This window comes from Talpa occidentalis, unplaced genomic scaffold (genome assembly GCF_014898055.3).
Source record: "Talpa occidentalis isolate TD23 unplaced genomic scaffold, MPIMG_talOcc4v2.1 talOcc4.12, whole genome shotgun sequence".
In the NCBI taxonomy this organism is placed as follows: domain Eukaryota; kingdom Metazoa; phylum Chordata; class Mammalia; order Eulipotyphla; family Talpidae; genus Talpa; species Talpa occidentalis.
In genome coordinates, this window is record NW_023601212.1 from 23965981 (window position 1) to 23984959 (window position 18979).

At 42.9% G+C, this 18979-nt stretch overlaps 1 protein-coding gene across 1 annotated transcript; it reads right to left on the minus strand.

Annotated features, from left to right (window-relative positions):
- Positions 1-132: 132 nt before the first annotated feature.
- On the minus strand, positions 133-17652 carry TMEM218 (transmembrane protein 218). Its single transcript, XM_037505546.2, has 4 exons — positions 17518-17652; positions 8303-8494; positions 7402-7504; positions 133-4259 (listed from the first exon to the last, which is right to left on the minus strand). Exons 2-4 carry the CDS (start codon positions 8410-8412, stop codon positions 4125-4127), a joined length of 348 nt encoding a protein of 115 aa, XP_037361443.1. The 5' UTR covers positions 8413-8494; positions 17518-17652; the 3' UTR covers positions 133-4124.
- Between the last annotated feature and the right edge of the window lie 1327 nt (positions 17653-18979).

Below are 18979 nucleotides of genomic sequence, written 5' to 3' on the forward strand. Positions count from 1 at the left end.
GCGAATCCACCTTATCACTCTTCCCATTGGTGAAATGGGGTGTCCTGATGATATTTGAGTGCCTACTTCATGGAGTTGCTGGTGAGGGTTACAAAAGTAAACACTTGAAACTCTTAGGAAAAATGTCTAGCTTGTATTTGCTAATAGAAAAAAAACTGTGATTTCAGCATGTGAAAAATAAAATATTCCCAAGTATTGGGATGGAAATACAGATTAAAGGTTGAACTCCACGAACTATAAAATCCCTTCCAACCTGGAGTTTTCATGCTCCTGTGAGGATAACCAATTATTTTCCAGATTCATTTCCATACAGTTCCCATTCCCATGTCTGGAAACTTGCTCATATGTAACAACAGCCAAATACTTAGAGGTTTAAGCCAAAAAATTGTGACAAAAGGTTTGTACCACAAATGCTAACTGGGAAATTTTAATGAAACTTTTACCTTTTTTTGAATATGGATTAGGAAAATATTAAGCACAGATAATTAAAAGATACAATTAACGAATGTGAAAATAAGGAGTTGTTTGGAAGCCAGAAATGATTTTTAAACTATCAGACAGATGAGAAGTCAGGAATCCTGACGTCAGGTTTGAGCCCCGCTACTAACTAGCTGTGACATTTTTTGAAACTTTTCACCTCTCGGCCTGTTTCTCATCTGTAAACTAATTGCTGTAGGTTTCTTGGCACAGTGAACAAGAATCAAAATGAAAAGTGATTCTGTTATAGTAGCAATGAGATAGTGGGTAGAAAAGTTTATGTCTTAAAGAGCAAAACAAGCAAGTAGTTACTTTATGTTAGGATAAAAACCATTAAAAAATAATTTAGAATCCTTTAGCCCAGGATGGAGCCAGGAAGACAGCCTAGACACCTCGGAGCCAAGTTCTTGGACGGGCTTACTCCCCAGGGCCAGCACTTCCTATTCAGTGGCACAACAAAAATGTGGAATTAATGGCACCATGCATTGTGTGCAGTGTGTGTGTGTGTGTGTGTGTGTGTGTGTGTGTGTTCCTTAGCACCTAAATGCCGGCAGTGATTCTGATGAATTTTTAGATTAAATAGGTGATACTGTGCACCAGTTAAGAATCCTAGCTTTACTTCCATTCTGTACGTGAGAAATTAAAGGAACTTGTCAAAAAATTATCTAGGGTTTTGCTGATGTGAGAAATCTGAAAGAGAACACAGCACCACCTAGCGGAGAGGACAGACATCTCCACTGTGGGGAGGGGATGGTGTCTTGTTAGTTTTGTCAGGATATAATTTTTCTTTTTTTAATAAGAGAAAAACCTAAGTTTATAATGGATACACAAGGGACAGAGCTCCTCGGGTGGCTAGAGTTCAGGATTATACAGGTCTTCTCAAGCAAAGGGGAGGTAGAGTGTAGGCCTCTCAGGGAACAGTAAATCATCTTAGAAAAGACAAACGGGCCCTGAGAAAAATCCATGGGCAGTGTGAAAGTTAGAGACAAAGTCGTCTGGTGTGGTGTGTCCATCCCATGATAATCACTCTTCCCTGGCTGACAAAACTGTGTGTGTGTGTGTCTGCAGGACTCCAGGTCCTGAGGAAGATGTCTCTTTAGATAGAGGAGGGGTTCACAGAAAACCTATTCCTGAATTCTCTGTTTTCCAAATTAAATCACTCAAAAATAAATCGCTATACCAAAGTGGTATATTTGGGGGTGGCCTGTCTTGAACTCCTACGTCACATCACGGGCTGGCCTCTTCTGCAGCCATGGCTTTGTTAGGACACAGTTTTAAGAGGCTTTGAAATAACCTGTTTTCTTAGAGCGAAGCCTCGATTTACTCCTTCTCCACCTGCTAACCAGTAGGGATCAATTACCACGAGAGAGCCCTGCTGAGGCACAAGAGCATAGCCTGGCACAACCAAAGAATGATGACTGAGATGCTAAGATGATTTGTGTTCATATTTTGGGGCTCACCTCTAAGTCCTGTCTCCAGGAAGGCCATGAACATAAGGGGTGCCACACTATGCACTGATTATATGGGTGTCCCACCTGGAACTCTCAGTGAAATTCATCTTGTGCCTTCTGGCCTTAAACTTCTTACCTCAACTCTTTGGGGTTGTTGGGGGTGGGGGGTGGAGAGGACTGCTTTGAGTATGAGGGAAGAAAGTAACTTTTCATTTCGCCACAGTTGATTAGGACCTGCGGATCTGTAGGAGAGAGGTCAAACTGAAATACACTTTGTACAAAGCATATTTTTTTGCCTAAAGCACATAAACTAGTCGTTTACATCTGTGTAAAAAGAATTAATAATGGTACTTGGGTGAGGATTTAGTTTCTGATGTTAAAACATATTCTCCATGTTGATAGTCACCCAGAACATCATAGCATTGATCTAGCTGTTGGATAATTTTGTTGGGGTATAAAAAAAGATGGATTTGGTCATTAACTTGGACATTTTCCTAAACTTGTTTTTTTCAGCAAGTCTCTGAGGAGAGGGACACAGGGCGTCCTGTGCCTGCTGAGGTTCCATGTTCCCCGGGCTGGCTCAGCCCTCTGCGCAGGCCTCTTGAAGCTTCAGCGCAGGTGTCCTGGGGGCACAATGGCCTGACCCAGCTCCCCCTACTTTCTTCAGGTCTCTGCATTCTCCTTTCTCTGCTCCAGTCTGCTTGGAGGATAGTTCTCCATTCTTTCCCTACCTAGGGGCTCTAGGCCAGATAAAGAAACTATTTCCTTCATGGCTTTCTTTGACAAAGTCTTATCTGGAATGTTTTTCCAGATTGAATAAGAATGAGCCAGATCCAGGGAAGGAATAACTGCCCCTGACCCTCGCCAGCCCCTGATGCTTTGAAGCCACCAGCTCTGTCTTCTCTTGATGCAGAGCTTTGTGTCTGCTGGGGTGGAGGGATCAGGGACCCTCACTGAACAGGATCTGGGCGAGAAAGAGAGTGGAGCTTGCGTCCTCAAGTTCTCCATCAAAGTCCCACAAAGTTCAGTATTCTCTTTTCAGTCCCACCCAGGCCCTGGAGTTGGTCACACGCACTTCTTTCCTACTTTAGAATGGGAATGACAAGAGATTGCTATAGAGATTAAATTAATTGTATTTCAAAGGAACTAGTTACTAATAGCACATAGCGTGTACTCAATGTTTTTCCCATTTATTTCTGGTTCGTAATTTTAAGCTTGAAGATGTTTCTTCAAATAGTTCAAGGGAGGCAGGACCAGCCCAGAGCACCCACCGTATAATGTTGAGTTTCACTTGGCCTGGGATCTCAGGTTGGCAGACAGTTATACCTAATCCTAGGCATATACATTCCTCACCTGCTTTGGGAGAAACGACAATACCCTCAAGTGGATTCTTAAGGCACAGGCCACCAGATTCTGGGAGAATAAGAATCCAGAGATACCCAGCAGCAAGACAATCAGTATTTCCACGGCCTTCCTCTAATCCCCATATCAACTTGAAATACAGAGAGAGGGGGTTCAGAAAGCTGTGGCCCAGAGTTTGAATGAAGGTCCATGGACTGTTGTCCTGCAGGCCTTCAGAGAGCCCTCAGCGCCAGCACAGAGCGTCCACAACCAACGCTGACCATCAGCCCATTCACAGAGGCTTTTGAACTCTGAGTGACATCCTTTCTAAATGATCCCTATGGGTTCTAGGCCAGATAAACTATTTCCTTCATGGCTTTCTTTGACAAAGTCTCATCTGGAATGTTTTTCCAGACTGAATAAGAAAGAGCCAGTTCCAGGGTAGGAATAACTGCCCCTGGCCCTCGCCTTGTAAGTGAGAGATGTACATCTGATCAAAAAGGACTTCCATCTACTAGACAGCAGAAGTCAAAGAGCTCCTTTTCCCAAATTGCTTATTAACATCTTGGTTGAAAACCTACTCGAAGCAGCTCATCATTACTATTTCCCTGTCAACACAGATGGAAAACCCAAGGTTTGGGTGCTAAGAAGACAGCAGTGTCCTCTTACGCTGGTGAGACTCTGTGTGGGGAACATTTCGCAACCTCATTTCTGGAGGTCAGGACTCCAGGGATTTGTCCGGCAATGAAGGTTCCTTGACCTCGAGGCACGAGGCACACCGCTGCGGCAGAGTTTTGCTCTTTGGTGACATCTAAGCAGAGGTGAGAACAGGGTCTCGGTTTTCTCGAACAGTGTTCAGTGGGAACGCTGCGGCTTGGCATAGACTGGCTCCAGGATATGATGAATCAGAAGCAAGAAGAGGCCTCCAAGGAAGACAGCAGTGAGGAAGGCCAGCAGGACATAGCGGCCAATGAAGAAGGAATCCACAATCTGGAGAGAGAAACATTGAAAATGAAATGACTGCATGTCAGCATGCTGGCTTGCTGTGTGCCTCTGAAGTCTTCGCTGAAGGGACCGGGATTCTGTCCATATTTGTAACCTCCTGTAACATCCTGTAAGTGGTTAAGAAAGAACATTTTCTCAATTCCCTAGGCTGGAAATACAAGCCAAAGGAAGCACTAAAGAAGCACAGGGAAGACATGGCTTAATGCAGGAGGTTCATAAAGATGGTGAGGACCTCGTGTGATTCTTGTTGTGTTCTGAAATCAGTTACCTGGGTTAATGAGAAGCTTGCGAGCTAGATTTTAGAAAGGCTTCTTTCTGTTGTTCACTTTTTTATTAGGGAAAATTGTAAATATGCATAAAAATACAATTGTCTCAATACAATAAACCCCTATATACCCAAAATCAACCCCCCAAATCATTAACCACTGCCAATTCAGGAAGCTTCACTTTGAAAATGCAAAGGTGACTTTTCAAACTCGCATCAGAGTTCTGAATCCTAATATTCATAACTCAGCATTCGAAGGGCTAGGGAAAACAGACATCCCCCGCGATACTAAAAGACTCAGAAGATAGGTAAGTTGACCCCAAATCTTACAGATGGCTGCCTGGCCCCCTGTAATGCTTGAGGATCCAAATTTGCTGGTCTTTATTGACAAAACCCTCTAATTGGCTCTACTCACTTGCAGAGTTCTATTCTCCCCACATCCAAATGGTGGTGCTTTAGTTTTAGGAAAAAAAAAAAAAAGGCAATTTAATCTACAGACTTAATGCAGCAGCAACACAAACTAGGTGACTTTATAGCTTGTTAGGAGCTTTGAAAGCCCAGTACCTAGAAGAGAATCCAAGATACCTAAAAAGCGACTGTGGTGGACAGAATAATGACCCCCAAATCACCGCATCCTGATCTCCAGAAACTGGAGATAATGGCAGAGGAGAATTAAGGCTGTGGAACCAGGGATGATCAGGTGATCTGCAAGTAGGGAAATTAGACTAAATTATCCAATCCAGGTGGGCACAAGGCAATCACAAGGGCCCTTAAAAGTGGAAGAGGAAGGCAAAAGAGAGGATCAGAGGAAGCGGTGTGAGGATGGAAGCAGAATTGGAAGGTGTTACCCTGCAGGCTCTGAAGATGGAACAAGGAGACCATAATCCAAGGTGGCCCTGGAAAGGGCAAGAGAAATAGATTCTTCTTACAACCTCCAGAAAGGAGTACCGCTCAGCCAACCGCTTGGTTTTAACCCAGTGAGACTTATTTTGGACTTCCAGCTGACAGAACTGTTCATCTGTGAGCAGGATGCCACTGAGTTTGCAGTCATTTGTTACAGCAGCAATAGGAGACTAATACAGTAGCCACGCGCACAGCACCTGTCAAGTCCAAGCACTCTGTGATCATTGAGATCCAAGACACTAGGAAGAAAAGGGGCTGCTCCAGAGACTACCCCCAACAGCCAACTTGCAACAAAGGTCAGTTTGATAACACAGCTTTAACATAACTTTGACCTTGGCTCCAGTACAGAACAAGTCTCTTGTGGGCTACATGTTTGCTCGTTCGACACGTTTCACTTTTTAATTAGCCAATTAGCAGGCCTTGGGTGCAGAAGGCCCAGGTCATGTATTATTGATACAGTATTGAGCCAGGCTGCTGCAGGGACCAGTTCTCAAAACCTGAAATGAGAACTCCAATTCTGCTGGCCATGCTGACAAACATATTTTGCTCAAACTCCAAACTTCTCTCCTGGGTCTGCAAGTCAGGAGAGAATGATGGTGGGAGAGAGGGCTGATTTCAAAACAGGTTTTGCTCTGTTTCCTTCTCCAATCTCCCCATCTGCGGCTGTCCAGAAACATGGCATCCTCATTGAGCTTTTGCTTTAAGGCAGGGAAACTGAGGTGGGACTTTACCTCCCAGCTTACACAGGTGGTATTGATGCCATGCAGGTGGATTTCAAATGCTGACCCAAAACCTGGTATGTGAGGAAGTAATTCCATCTATATGTGTGCTGAGGATTATTTCCCTTGGTGTTTTCAAGACTCACTTCCTCCTTGCTATGGTTGGAAATGTGTGCCAATTTTAGTTTAGAAGTCATAGAATTTTGTGTATTGTAGTCTAGTGTCCAGTCACCCTCTGGACACTGTGGGTGTCCTGTGACTCTCTGTGATGGCGCCTAAGAGTCTGCTGAGTCTCCTACCATGAAGGCTTGAATCCTAGCTCTGCCTCTTCCTGTACATGTATGACCTTTAACCTCTTACAGCCTCAGTGTCTTTTCCTATAAAAGAGGGATAATGATAGTGCCAATTTCATATTACTTGGGGTCATCCTGAGTGAGGTTTGAATGCAAATGTGCTTCACACAGGATCTGGCACATAATAATCCCCTATATATGTCAGCTATTATCATGACTAGAAAAATTAAAACAAGCTGAGAGGAAAAAAGCAAATGGTAGGGATAATGGGTCACAAGAAGTTAATGTTGAGATCATAGGGATCTGAGATCATCATGCCTGGCCAAACCAGAGCCCAAAATCAGACTGGGGTCTTTAGAGAAAGACTGTTTAAGAGAGATGGTACAGATCTATCTGAAGGTGGTGCTGGCAGATGTGGTTCTGTGAGTGAGATTGTTAATACTGAATTTATCTCTCCCCACTTGTGCTTTCATAGAGATGTTCCTCTTTCCTCACTGTACATCTCTATGAAAATTCTTCTCTCCAATCACAAAATGAAAAGTTCAAACACGGGAAAGCATGATGCTCAGAACCCTGAGGGCACTGCAGAAATTTAAGCCCAGGCTGAGTTTCTGAACACAGGCTACCATTTCAGAGCCATGACATGAGGTGGCTTTTGGACACATTGTTCATTTAACTTAATGTGCACTGGAGCCGGGATCAAACCAGACAAATGACTGCCCGGCGCTGCCGCTGTGAGTGGGGTCCCAGATAGGATTCTTTTCCTGGGTGAAGGAGGAGGGGCATCAAGACTTCCTCTGAGCATCCTCCACCATTGTTTTGACTTTAAAGTTCTCCTTACACATTTCAACCCATCAGACATCCGGGCACAAGGCAGGGCAGGTTGGAGAGCTAGACCAAGAGACACGAGTTATAGCTTAGATGGCAAAATAAAGCAATAGTTTTACCTTCACTTCCACCTCTGGGGCTGGGAGTTCACTGGCTCGGGGGAAGAGCAACAGCACCGAGGTGATGAGCACAGCACCAAGAAACAGGAAAATGATGGAGTACCTGGGGCGAAAGGCAGAGTTCAAAGCACTGTCAGGTCTGGACTGGCTCTTCCCTGGGGCCCATGTTCTATGTCTCAGGCCATTCACAAGGCCAGTGCTGCCCAGTGTACCCACAAACGTCTTCCCTTCATCCCCAAGCCCTTCCTCCTAGTTGGTACCAGCTGGATGCCTTCTGGTTGATCGGGGTAATTGCAAATGCCCCAGAATGGGGATTGGAAGGCTTTCATCCAGTCTCGGTGCAATCATAATCACCAAAGCAGCCCCTCACTAGCTTGTTTTTGTTTTCAGACCAGAATGTTTAAACAAATGACGTAACTCACGCTTTATACCAACACTATCTGGACAGAGAGTGCAACGCTGTAGTCAGCTATGGCCTGACTGTTCTGAAGCCAACACCAGGCAGGGAGAGCCAAGCTGCCTCTCGCCCCCAACCCTGCCCCCGGCAGTGTCCCCAGCCCAGGCCTAGAGCAAGCATCTGCCATAAGTCTGCACAATGAAGACACACACCCCCAACCCCGAGAAACTCAACAGGCGGTGAAAGCAGATTTTCGTTTTAGCTATTGTGTCCCCATCTCCTCCAAGGTGAGAACTGAAAAACACCACTTCCCTTCTCCTCCCACCTTTGCTTCGGAGCATAAATAACACAGTGAGTGCTTATGATAAGAGGTTAAAATGCAACTCATTCAAACTGCCAGTAATTACAAAAATGATCTTCTGAATTCTAAATGTTTAATGAGTGTCAGCGATTTCGCTTCTAATTGCTTTTACCTCGGACTCCCGGCTGGAGAGAATGCCTTACCTAGCGATCCCGGAGGCTCGAGATAACAGCACACACAGCAGCAGCACGAAGACCCAGAGCAAGGCTAAGATGAACACGCCGGCCCCGACTCCGAGCACAGTGCCAGCCATCTGTGCGGGGGGGTTGTGAGAGCTGCCCCAGCTCAGCCCTGGCAGGAGGAGGGGTCCTGGAGCTCTAGGTTCCAGGAAGGCACTGAGACAAATACAGAAAGTCTGCACTCATTACGGGGAAATTTTGATGATTGGTATATTAGGAAGATTAGTTGATGCCCGGAGTCTCTTGATCAGAATCAGAGATTTGGAACACAAAACCTTTCTTTGTGAAGATTAAGGCTGCTATCTGTTCCATGTGGATCATTTAGAGTTTGGTGCCACAGTGTGAATTTATTTGCCCCCAACCCACAGTGGAACAGTCCTTGATAAGGAGCCCTCAGTGAGGACTAAGGCTGGAGACCTGAGGACTCTAGGGCCTTGGAGAAGTTGAAGTTCTTAGGTTAAGTCCACAGAACGAGCTTTGATTCACCAGGCAATCACAGGACAGAAATCTCTTGCTCAGTTTTTAATCACAAAAGGAAGCAAATTCCCACCCCCAGGAGGAGAGGCGGAAGAAGGCTCATCACTACTTTTGAACATTAAACATTAAACATTTCGTTGATCATGGCAGTAAACCTCAGAGGCAGGGATTACTCTATCTGCATTACAGAAGAGGTAACTGAGGTATGATGCAAAGGGATATGTATTAACAAACTAGATGGCTTACAACCCAGTTATTCTCTCAGTCCTGGGGGCCAGAAGTCTGAAATCAGGGTGCCAGCCAGGTCGTGTTCCCTCCAGAGGTTCTAGAGGAGAATCTATCCTTGCCTCTTCCAGTTTCTGGCAGCTCCAGGCATTCTCTAGGCCTGTGCCTGCGTCCCACCTCCTCAGCATCCATCTTCACGTGGCCTTTTCCTTTGTATCTGCCTTTTCTTCTGTCTCTTATGAGGATACTTGTCATTGGGTTTAGTGTCGCCCCCCCTTCCCCCAATAATCTTATAGGATCTCATCTCGAGATCCTTAGCTTAATCATATCTGCAAAGACTCTGTTTCCAAATAAGTTCACATTCATAAGTTCGAGGTTAGGCTGTGGACATATCTTTTGGGGTGGGGGGGGGCACCATCCATCCTATTCCAGGGTAACATCACACTTTAGTACCTCCCCTGATCTTTCAGTACCACAGACATGTCTTCAGCAAACAAATTCTTCCTTCAGTTGATGGTTTTCTTTACGTTGATGGTTTTCTTTACGCTGGTGGTTAACCTATCACAAAAACTACTATCTGCGAGAAGTGCTGTTATAACTGGAAAGGAGCCCTAAGCATGCACTGCTAAAAAAAATTAGCCAAAACATTCATTGAGGGCCTCCCCTGGTGGCACAGCGGTTGAGCGCTGGGCTGCAAAGCTGCCCGCAGCCTCTGCAGCACAGGTTCAATCCCCGGCCACCGGGCAAGGGTCCCACATGGCACGCAGGCCTCTCCTGCCGCCCGCTGCTCCCCTCAGCAGTGTATTTCTTTGTCAGCCTGCCTGTTCTCTTCCCCACTCTGGCTCTGGTGAATTCTCTCACCCTCCCGTGCTTCTGACTGTACCCAGTGCTTGTATAAATAAATAAATAAATCTTTAAAAAAAAATTCATTCAATCCACATGTGTCATGTGCCCACTATGTACAGCACCTAAAAGCTAGGGATCACAAAGCAACAAGACTTTGATATTCAGATAGAAGCTTAAGGCCTGGAGGATACTGTCATGTAAACCACTGTCCATCTTACAGACTGATGAGCAGAAAAACCAAGGTGCAGTGGAACTGAGGTAGGGAGTCAGGCTTTACAAAGGGGGTAACTTTGCACAGGATCATCTGGAAGGAAGCAGGCTGGTAAGCATAAGGTTCAGGGTGGCAGAGGGAGGCATGGGGTCATGACTGCTCCCACGGGCATCTCCATGCTCACTGGAGATTTGGGCCACAGAGATGCTGAGGGTTTCCCTGCCTCTGGTTCCTTGGACTTGCTGTTTCTACTACCTAGAAATAACCCCCAGGTCCAAACATACCCTCTGCCCTTCAGGGCTGGTGTGTCCTCATCCTTCTTATCTAGCTTTAATGGAGCCTCTTCACATAGGGCTCCCCGACCACCAGGGACAAACAGTGATTCCTGTCTCTTTATTTCCTGAAGAGTACGTTTCACAAACTATAGCTCACTCACATTTTTATATGTTATTTACAGGTTTATTTTCTGTCTCTCCAACTAGAGGAAAATCCACAAGGACAAAGAACTTTATATCTTGCTAACCAAAGTAGCCCCAGTTCTTACTGCAGAGATTACAAGCAGCACATCTATTTTTGCATGAATAAATGAGGCAGTGCTAACAAGTCCACACAAATCAAGTGCAGGAATGATAGGAACTAGCTCTGGAAAGATGACAGTAGCTTCTGGTCAATAAAAGGGACAAAGCCAAAGGCAATGGCTGCACACAATAGCAAACACATAGAAATGTTCAATAAAATCGAATGAAAAGAATTTAATATAGAGCAGAGTTTGAAAGCAATAACAGGAAATCCTCAAGTGCTATAAACAAAGGTAACTCAGAGCCTGAGTGGTCAGCAGGAGCTAAGCCCAAGGTCTGCAGAGGTCTAGGGAACCAGATGCAGACCTCAGGAGTGACTCTCCCCTGGACAGGCAAGTTCTCCAGCCCAAAGCTCCAGAGAACCAGGACAAGGCATCAGATGGGCCCTGGAACGGTTCACCTGTCTTTGAAATAGGGTCTGAAGATTTGCTCCTAACTTAGTTGGAAGAGGTTCCTTAGACCATGGATGAGATAAGAATAACCAGCACATGCAAGTGTGGGGTTCAGACCCCCAACAATGTGGTATGAGATCCCAAGGAGTAAGATGAACAAGAAATCTAGACAGGGAGATGGCCTTAGATCTCTGCAGAGATAAGTAGAACTTCTCTGTAGGGAATGCAAGGTTCTCACAAGAGTGAGAGTAAAATAAAGATGTTTTTAGATACATGAAGCCTGAAATGGAGTTTATGTCTCATAGAGAATCCTTCAGCAAAAAGGAAAATGAGTCAAGAATAAAAGGTGTGAGATAGAAGGAGAAATGGTGGGGGAAAATACTGGGAATTACTGATAGTAAAGAGTCCCATAATAATAAAGACTAATTTTTTTTTAAGAGTTAACAAGGAAGATCTAAAATGCCTGTCAATAGTTACATGGAATAAGAGAAAGGATAAAGTGAAGTCATCCTATAATTATTGTGCTCTGAAGGAAGCAAGAGTTAATGATTTCCTGTAGGCTTTGCTAAGTTAAATATCCATGTTAAAGGTAAATACCAAAGAACAGAAATAGAATGGATAATTTCCACATTAATAAAGGAAGGAAACATAAGCTAGGAAGGAAAGGAAACAAAGGAAAAAGCAAGGAAAATAGAAAACACAAACTATATAGTAAAAATAAGCCCAAATATAGCATTAGTCATGACAAATACAACATTATATTTGACTATTAAAAGAGATGCTTCTATGGGATTTTTATTTAAAAAAACAGTTCTTTACAAAGCAAAACAGAAGCCTTACAAAGGAAATACTAACAAAACAAAAACAAAGGAGGAGGGGGAGAAGAGAGGTGTTACTCAGTGGATAGAATTTGTTTTAGTAGAGGAAAAAGTTCTAGAGTTTTGCTGTACAACAATGTGAAGATACTTAACACTACTAAATGGAACACTTAAAAATGGTTGGGATGGTAAATTTCAAGTTATGTGGGTTTTTTAAACCATAATTTAAAACACAAACAAAAAAATACAAGCTGGTGAAGTAATATTAATTTCAAACAAAACAGAATGTAAAACTTTGAAAAATACTTATAAGGACTGTCACAAAAAGACTCACTTAGCGAAAAGATGCAACTCAAAACAAATGTGAGCCTAAAACAAAGCCTTAAATATAAAGATAAATGTGAGAAAATCACTGCACTACATGAACAAACCCACAAAAGTAGTGGGAGATTTTGACATACCTCTCAAAATAGATGCATCAAACTGGTTAAAAAATAAGAATAAACACTTGACAAATGGATACACAAATGGCTAATGAGTATGTGAAAAGGTGCTCAACTTTATTAGTCATCAGGAATATGCAAATGAAACTTAAAATAGGGTACCCACATCAGAATGGTTAAGTAGAAATGCTAGACCGCACCAAAAGTTGACAAAGATGTGGGGTAACTCAGATACCACTGGTGAGAGTGTGGATTGTTATAATTCCTTTGAAAGCCGTTTGGCAGTCAGTACCTAATAAAATTGAATATGCAAGTACACTAGCTACAGCTCTTCTAAGGTGCATTCCCAGCAGAGATGTACACATAAATTCACCGAAAGATAAACACAAAAATTTATTTATAAGGAACTTAAAATAATTAAAAACTATAAAGACCCAAAAATTCATTGACAGAATGGATAAAATGTGGTTTTATCCATACAATCTATTCAGTCACACAACAGAATAGTATAAAGCAATACAAAGGAACAAACTACAACTATACCCAGTATTTGGGATGTGTCTCAGAAATAATGAAGTAGAAGAAGCTAGAAACAAGAGTTCATACTGCTATGCATACAAAAACTGGGGTGTAGGCCAGAAGTGGGGCCAGAGGAGAATCATTCACCAGAGACAGAATAGGGAGCAGAATAAGCAGGTCTACTGAAATACACTGCTGAGGGGAGCACTGGGTAAGACAGGAGAGGTCTACTGTGCCATGTGGGGTTAGCTCCCTGGCCAGGGATGGAACTCATGCTGCAGCGGCTGGTGATAGCTTGATAGCACTGAGACTTAACCCCTGCGCCACCAGGGAGGCCACTGACTTGGATACTTTTCTGTCTGTAGGTATTAAACTTCACCAAAAAGTGTAAAGAAAGAGTCTGAGGACACATAGCAGCCAAATGCAATGGATTCCAATTCAAACAAACCAAATGTAAAAAACCTTTTATGAGACAACTGGGGAAATCTGAAGAGTATCTGTATATTTGATGATATTAGGAAATTACTACTTATTTTTAAGTGAAAAATATTTTTTAAAAAATTGGATATTATTATGGTTATATTGCTAAAAGATAGACGTACATAAACATGACACAGATAATAGAAATGATGTCTAGGAACTTCCTAATTATGGGGGGGAGTGGATAAGTAGGGGGGGTAAGGTGAAACAAGACTGGTCATGAGTTAATTGTTACAGCTGGGTGGTGAGCACTTGCTACACTATTTTCCATACTTTTGAATATATTTGAAATGTTCATAATAAAAAGGAATCTGTATGCATATGTATATATGTATAAGTGGGAATAAATCCAACAGAAGACATGTAAGACTTTTATAGCAAAAATTATGACACTGTATTTGGAGATTTTTTTAAAGACCTGAAAAGAGAAATAACCCATGTTCCTGGATGAGAGGGTTCAAGATTTAAAAATCTCAGTTTTCCTTAATCGATCAATTCAGTGCAATTCTAATCAAAATCTCTTATGTTTTGTGAAACTTGAAAACTGATCCTAAATTCATCTGAAAGAGCAAAAGCCCAAGAATAGCGAAAACAATTTTAAGAACTAGGATAGAAACTTGCTTTTCTTGTTACCAACTGCTGCAAGACACATTATAAAACCAAGGTAATTAAAACAGTGTGATAGTGGCATAAAGACACATGGACTGGTAGAATAAAATAAAAACCCAGAATCAGCATCACCCATTTATGAGAACTTTGTACAGGGCAGAGTTGGCTTTATGATTCAGTGGGTAAAGAATTTCTTAGACGGTGTTAAGATGAATGATTACCCAATCCGAAAATAATAAAAGTAGATCGCTACTTTATATCATATACAGAAGCCAATTTAAAATGGAAAGTAATTCATAATAAAACAGCATATGTTTAAATATACAAATGTTCAGGCTCACTACACTAGAATACATAATGAAGTACAGCAGTCAGATGCTTGCACCTAAACTTAGAAGCACCATGAACGTGAAAGCTACAAATGTAGGCTGATGCAGGTGTGTTGTACAGCAACTCAAATACCACGAGCTGGGCTGCCTTCAGTCGTGTGATTTTCTAGCGTGATGAACAACTCTTGTTAGACATCCAAGCCACAAATAAGTATAATTTCCCCTTGATTTACATTAGAGTTGCATTCCTGGAAATTTTACTATATTAAACTGTGCCAAAAAGTACATTATGTTTTTATGAAAAATAGAGTTGGATTCTAGAAATGAGTATCCTATGGGATGCTAAAAGTTGTACAGGAAACAGGACTATTCTTCATCAGGAGAGACTGTCCCATCAAGGCAGAACATCTGGCTCCCCCAGTCCTGGTCTGTAAACCCTTCCAAAAATCACAAGAATAACCAAAAATGTCTTCACCAATTCCAAAATGACCAAAGGGGCAGTACCACCCCCTTGGAGAATCGCTGTTCTAGAAAACTCTTGTACAAAGAAACATGTACAAGAATGTTCACTGCAGTTTTGTTTGTAATCTGAAAAAAACCTAAATGGCCATCATAAGTAATGAATACGATATTATATACTTATACAAACACTTAAAGTGGATGAATATATCTCAAAAATAATAGTGATTTGTATTTTTTAAATATAAAAGCCTACATACACACACATATAAAACATGAATAATGAACATCAATTTCAGAAGAATGCTTGTGTCTGGGGAGGGAGAAGAAAGGAGCATGGGGAGAGGAAAGAGCAAAGGGACTGCCCTAGATTTGTGGTGTTTTATTTCTTTAAAATAAAAAAACTTAAGCAGCTGTACTCCAATGTTAATGTCTACGAGCCAAGATGGTAGGGTAGAGGTCTCTGCTATACTACCCAGTGTAATAGTCTGTATTTTTGAAATGTTTGTGCTAATTCTCAATTTTCAGAAAGGTAACTGGTGGCAGGTGCATCTGAATTGAGATCAGGGACCAGAGATTGATGACTACTTAGGAGACTATGGCACTTCACCAGATAAGAGATGAACGAATCTGAACTTAGGTCTTAGAAATAGAAAAGAATTGAGGGGGAAAGTCTTAGAGATGACTCAGGTTTCCTGCTTGGTGGACTGAGCTGATGGTACTGCTCTTAACAAGATAGCCAGTTAAGTTTAATTGCTGTTGTTTTGGGTATTGCACACACACACACACACACACACACACACACACACACCCCTCTAAAACTAGGACCAAGTCTAACACCTAGAATATAGGGCAAAGGAGAGTGGAAGCTGGTCTTTGGAAACACTGCCTGTCAATCTCCCAGTGAAGCTTTAAAGTCCACGCAATATTGGGTTCCATATAGGGAAGGACTATAAAGTAAGGAGATAAATATCCCCCAGCTTTTATAAGAAAGACGTTCATCATTTAATGAGTAACCTACATATTTTCTTACTAGAAGTGGAAAGGAAACAAGGTACCTATAGTAGAGTGTTGTGGGGTAGGTGTGAACAGCTAGTCATTTTATCTTGTTATATCAATGTTGTGATTACTTCCCATATTGGTATAGCTAAATTACTGAGTAAAATATGATTAATAAGACAACACTATTTAATATTTAGACTTTTTTTCAAAACCTTTTTGAGAACTGATGGTTCCCAGAGTAAGTTCATTCACTAAATGTCTGTGGCATTTAAATTGGGTAGACTAAAGTCAGAATAAAATAATTTATATTGGAACACCCAGGCCTCCCTGGTGGCGCAAGGGGTTGAGCCCAGCACTATGAAGCAATCTGCAGCCTCTGCAGCACGAGTTCGATCCCCAGCCGGCCAGGGAGAAACCCACATGGCACAGCAGACCTCTCCTGTCTCTCCTGCTGCTCCCCTCAGCAGTGCATTTCAGTCAGTCTGCCTATTCAGTTCCCCACTCTGTCTCTGGTGAATCCTCTCACACACCCCCCCCCCCGCATCTCTGGCCTGTACCCCAGCTCTTGTATGCATAAATAAATAAATCTTTTAAAAAAATAAATTGGAACACCCTGCTTAGAAGCTGACATAAGGGGAACTACTGGCCAATTTTTCTCCCTCTGTGATTATACTGGGTTACTTTCTTTGCAAAGAGCTTGTGCAAAACTTTTTAGAGGTCTGTGTACTGTTTTCTTCACTCATTTAACAGTTGGCTCTATGTGTTCTTTCACCCAAGTCTCAGAGAAAACAGAGGCATTTATTAGGGTGACTCACTCCATGTGACTCATGCACCTGTAGCCCACTGGACTAAAAATACCCTGCTCATCTGGGATCGTGTATGAGAATACTAATGGCTATTACACGATGCCTTACTGTCAAGTACAAATGTGCATTCATGGAGAGTAACAGGGCTGCTGGTGGGAGAGAGAGAACTCACCCATTCCTAGATTTTCAGACTCAAGAGCAGCAGAAAACAATGGGATACAGAAGTAAAGTGCCCTTCTGGGGGATTCCTTTTCACACTCCTTCCAAACCTTCTAACCTTCTAATGGGAGAAGGGATGGAGGGGGCTCTCATACTTTTATGATCCTACTTTAAGCACTTCGCCACGGTTTGAATTTTAAAATACTAGGATAACGCTTCTACCTGTGTAATAAAGTAAAACGCAAAACTGGGGGATACCAGTTTCCAAGCTACCTAAACGCCACGGATGAGGCATCATCTCTTAAAAACTCAGTAATCAGAATGGACTGCTCCATGGATCCCGATCACACCCTTTGCACCCTTTTTGCTGGTGGTGTTGCCACTTAGAAGGGACGCACCTGTCCGCCTGTAGGACATCACCCAGGGCTCCCAGGATAGCAGCCTCTGGCTTCCCTCCCCAGCCAGCCCTGCTGCTGACTCAGGAAAACACTATCCCCAGGTCACCTATTCAGATGCTTGCCTGGCTACGATCCCCGTAGCTGCAAAGATTAAGGATTGGGTCATCAGGTATTTGAATCAGGCATTGACATTTCACTTTCTAAGAAGCATGAAAATAAAGCATTTCTTTCTCTTTTCCTTCCCCAGTTAAGTATTTATAGGCCACCAGGCCTTCGGTCCAGATCAGGGGTACCTGGAGTCTGAGGGATCCATGAGCCCTCACCTTCTTCCAGCCTCCTCAAACCCGCCCCCACCATCCTCCCTTCTCCGCCCCTACTTTCCTCATCGCCACCTAAGTAAGTCCCCCTCTCCCGGGTCCCCTACTCACGGCTCACACTCCGGCCTCGTTGCAGCCCACGGTAGGGTTTTGGTTTACTTGAGGCGAATCACAAGTGGACTTTCATTCTGGAGATTCCGGATTCGCTAATCAACACTGCTCTCTCAAAGGCTAGCTTACTCCTCATTTGCTTACACCCGCCGCGGCTCCAGGCAACGCGGAGCGTGGTGGGTGGGCGGACTCTCTCTTGAAGCTCTCCAATTGGTTCGTACAAGCTCCTGGGACCGGCCTCTGATTTGATTGGGTAGAGACAGTTCCGGCCCCCCCCGCCTCCTGTCCCATCCCGTTGTCAATCATACCTTTCATTCTGTAACCCACGGGACCATTGGTCAGTCAAGCCCAGGAGTTGGGCGGCACCGAGGCGTGTATATCCCGGCTTCCCTTGTCGTTACTATGGAGACTGCACAAACCCGCAAGGAAGCCTCTGTGCCTGGCAACCTCTACCCTGCCTAGATGTTAGTGTCTGTTCCCGAGTCTGATGGATATCTCAGTCCCTGACCTACTGGCTTGAATGGGCTGCAGAATTTTGAGGGCAAATCAGATTACACCTCGGAGAGGAGTCACATCCACTCATTAAGGGTTCCTAATAACCTTCCAGAAGGTAACCGAGTACGAAGCACTAGTTGTAATAACATCACGTTTTCTTTTATCCTTACCTCGCCGTATTTTATTTGTTGTTAGCCTTACGAAGTAGACTGGTTGGCAAGGATCGTGATACTCAACAGAACAGATTGGGGAAGAGAGGCCAGCAACGATCAAATAAATCTTCTGTAGCTACACCTCCAGGCAGCTGGAACTAGAGCTGGTCCCGGCTCTTAGCAGACTGCTCTGACCTAATTGCAAACTAAAACTTGCCATGATTTTATTCTGAGACTATGACCTGTTAGACCAAAAGACCCATAAATCAGAGCAAGGAAATTGGACACATATCAAAGCAATACCAAATCTGAGAGCTGAAGTATTTGACCCTTTGACCTTAGACACAATTCGGAATAATCATGAAGCATATTATTCAATTCTAAGAAACTGAATCTCTGATTCAGGGAATTCAGCTCCTGAGTCAGAGCTTTATAAATTAAATAGAAAAAAAATGGCTAAGTTCCATTGAATGCATATTGAAAACTTATTCTACTTCAAGGCTTTAATTATAGTCATAGAAACTAACCCATTTCTTATGTATTTAACAACTTAACCTTAGTTGTCCCAATGAGGAGTGCTGTGGTTAAGAAAGCCATTATTTTGATTAATTCATTTCATTGGAATTGAGTGTTAACAGTAGCTAAACACTGTTTGGGACTGTGAGGATACGAAAGAAATATGATGTGACTCCTGCCTTAATAGCTGTGGTTTGTTAATGTCAACAGAATATGAAACAATTAAAAAACACTTTAAAGCAACATATAACAATACGTCAAACTTAATTTATAGTTAATTACCCCCAAAGATAATAATA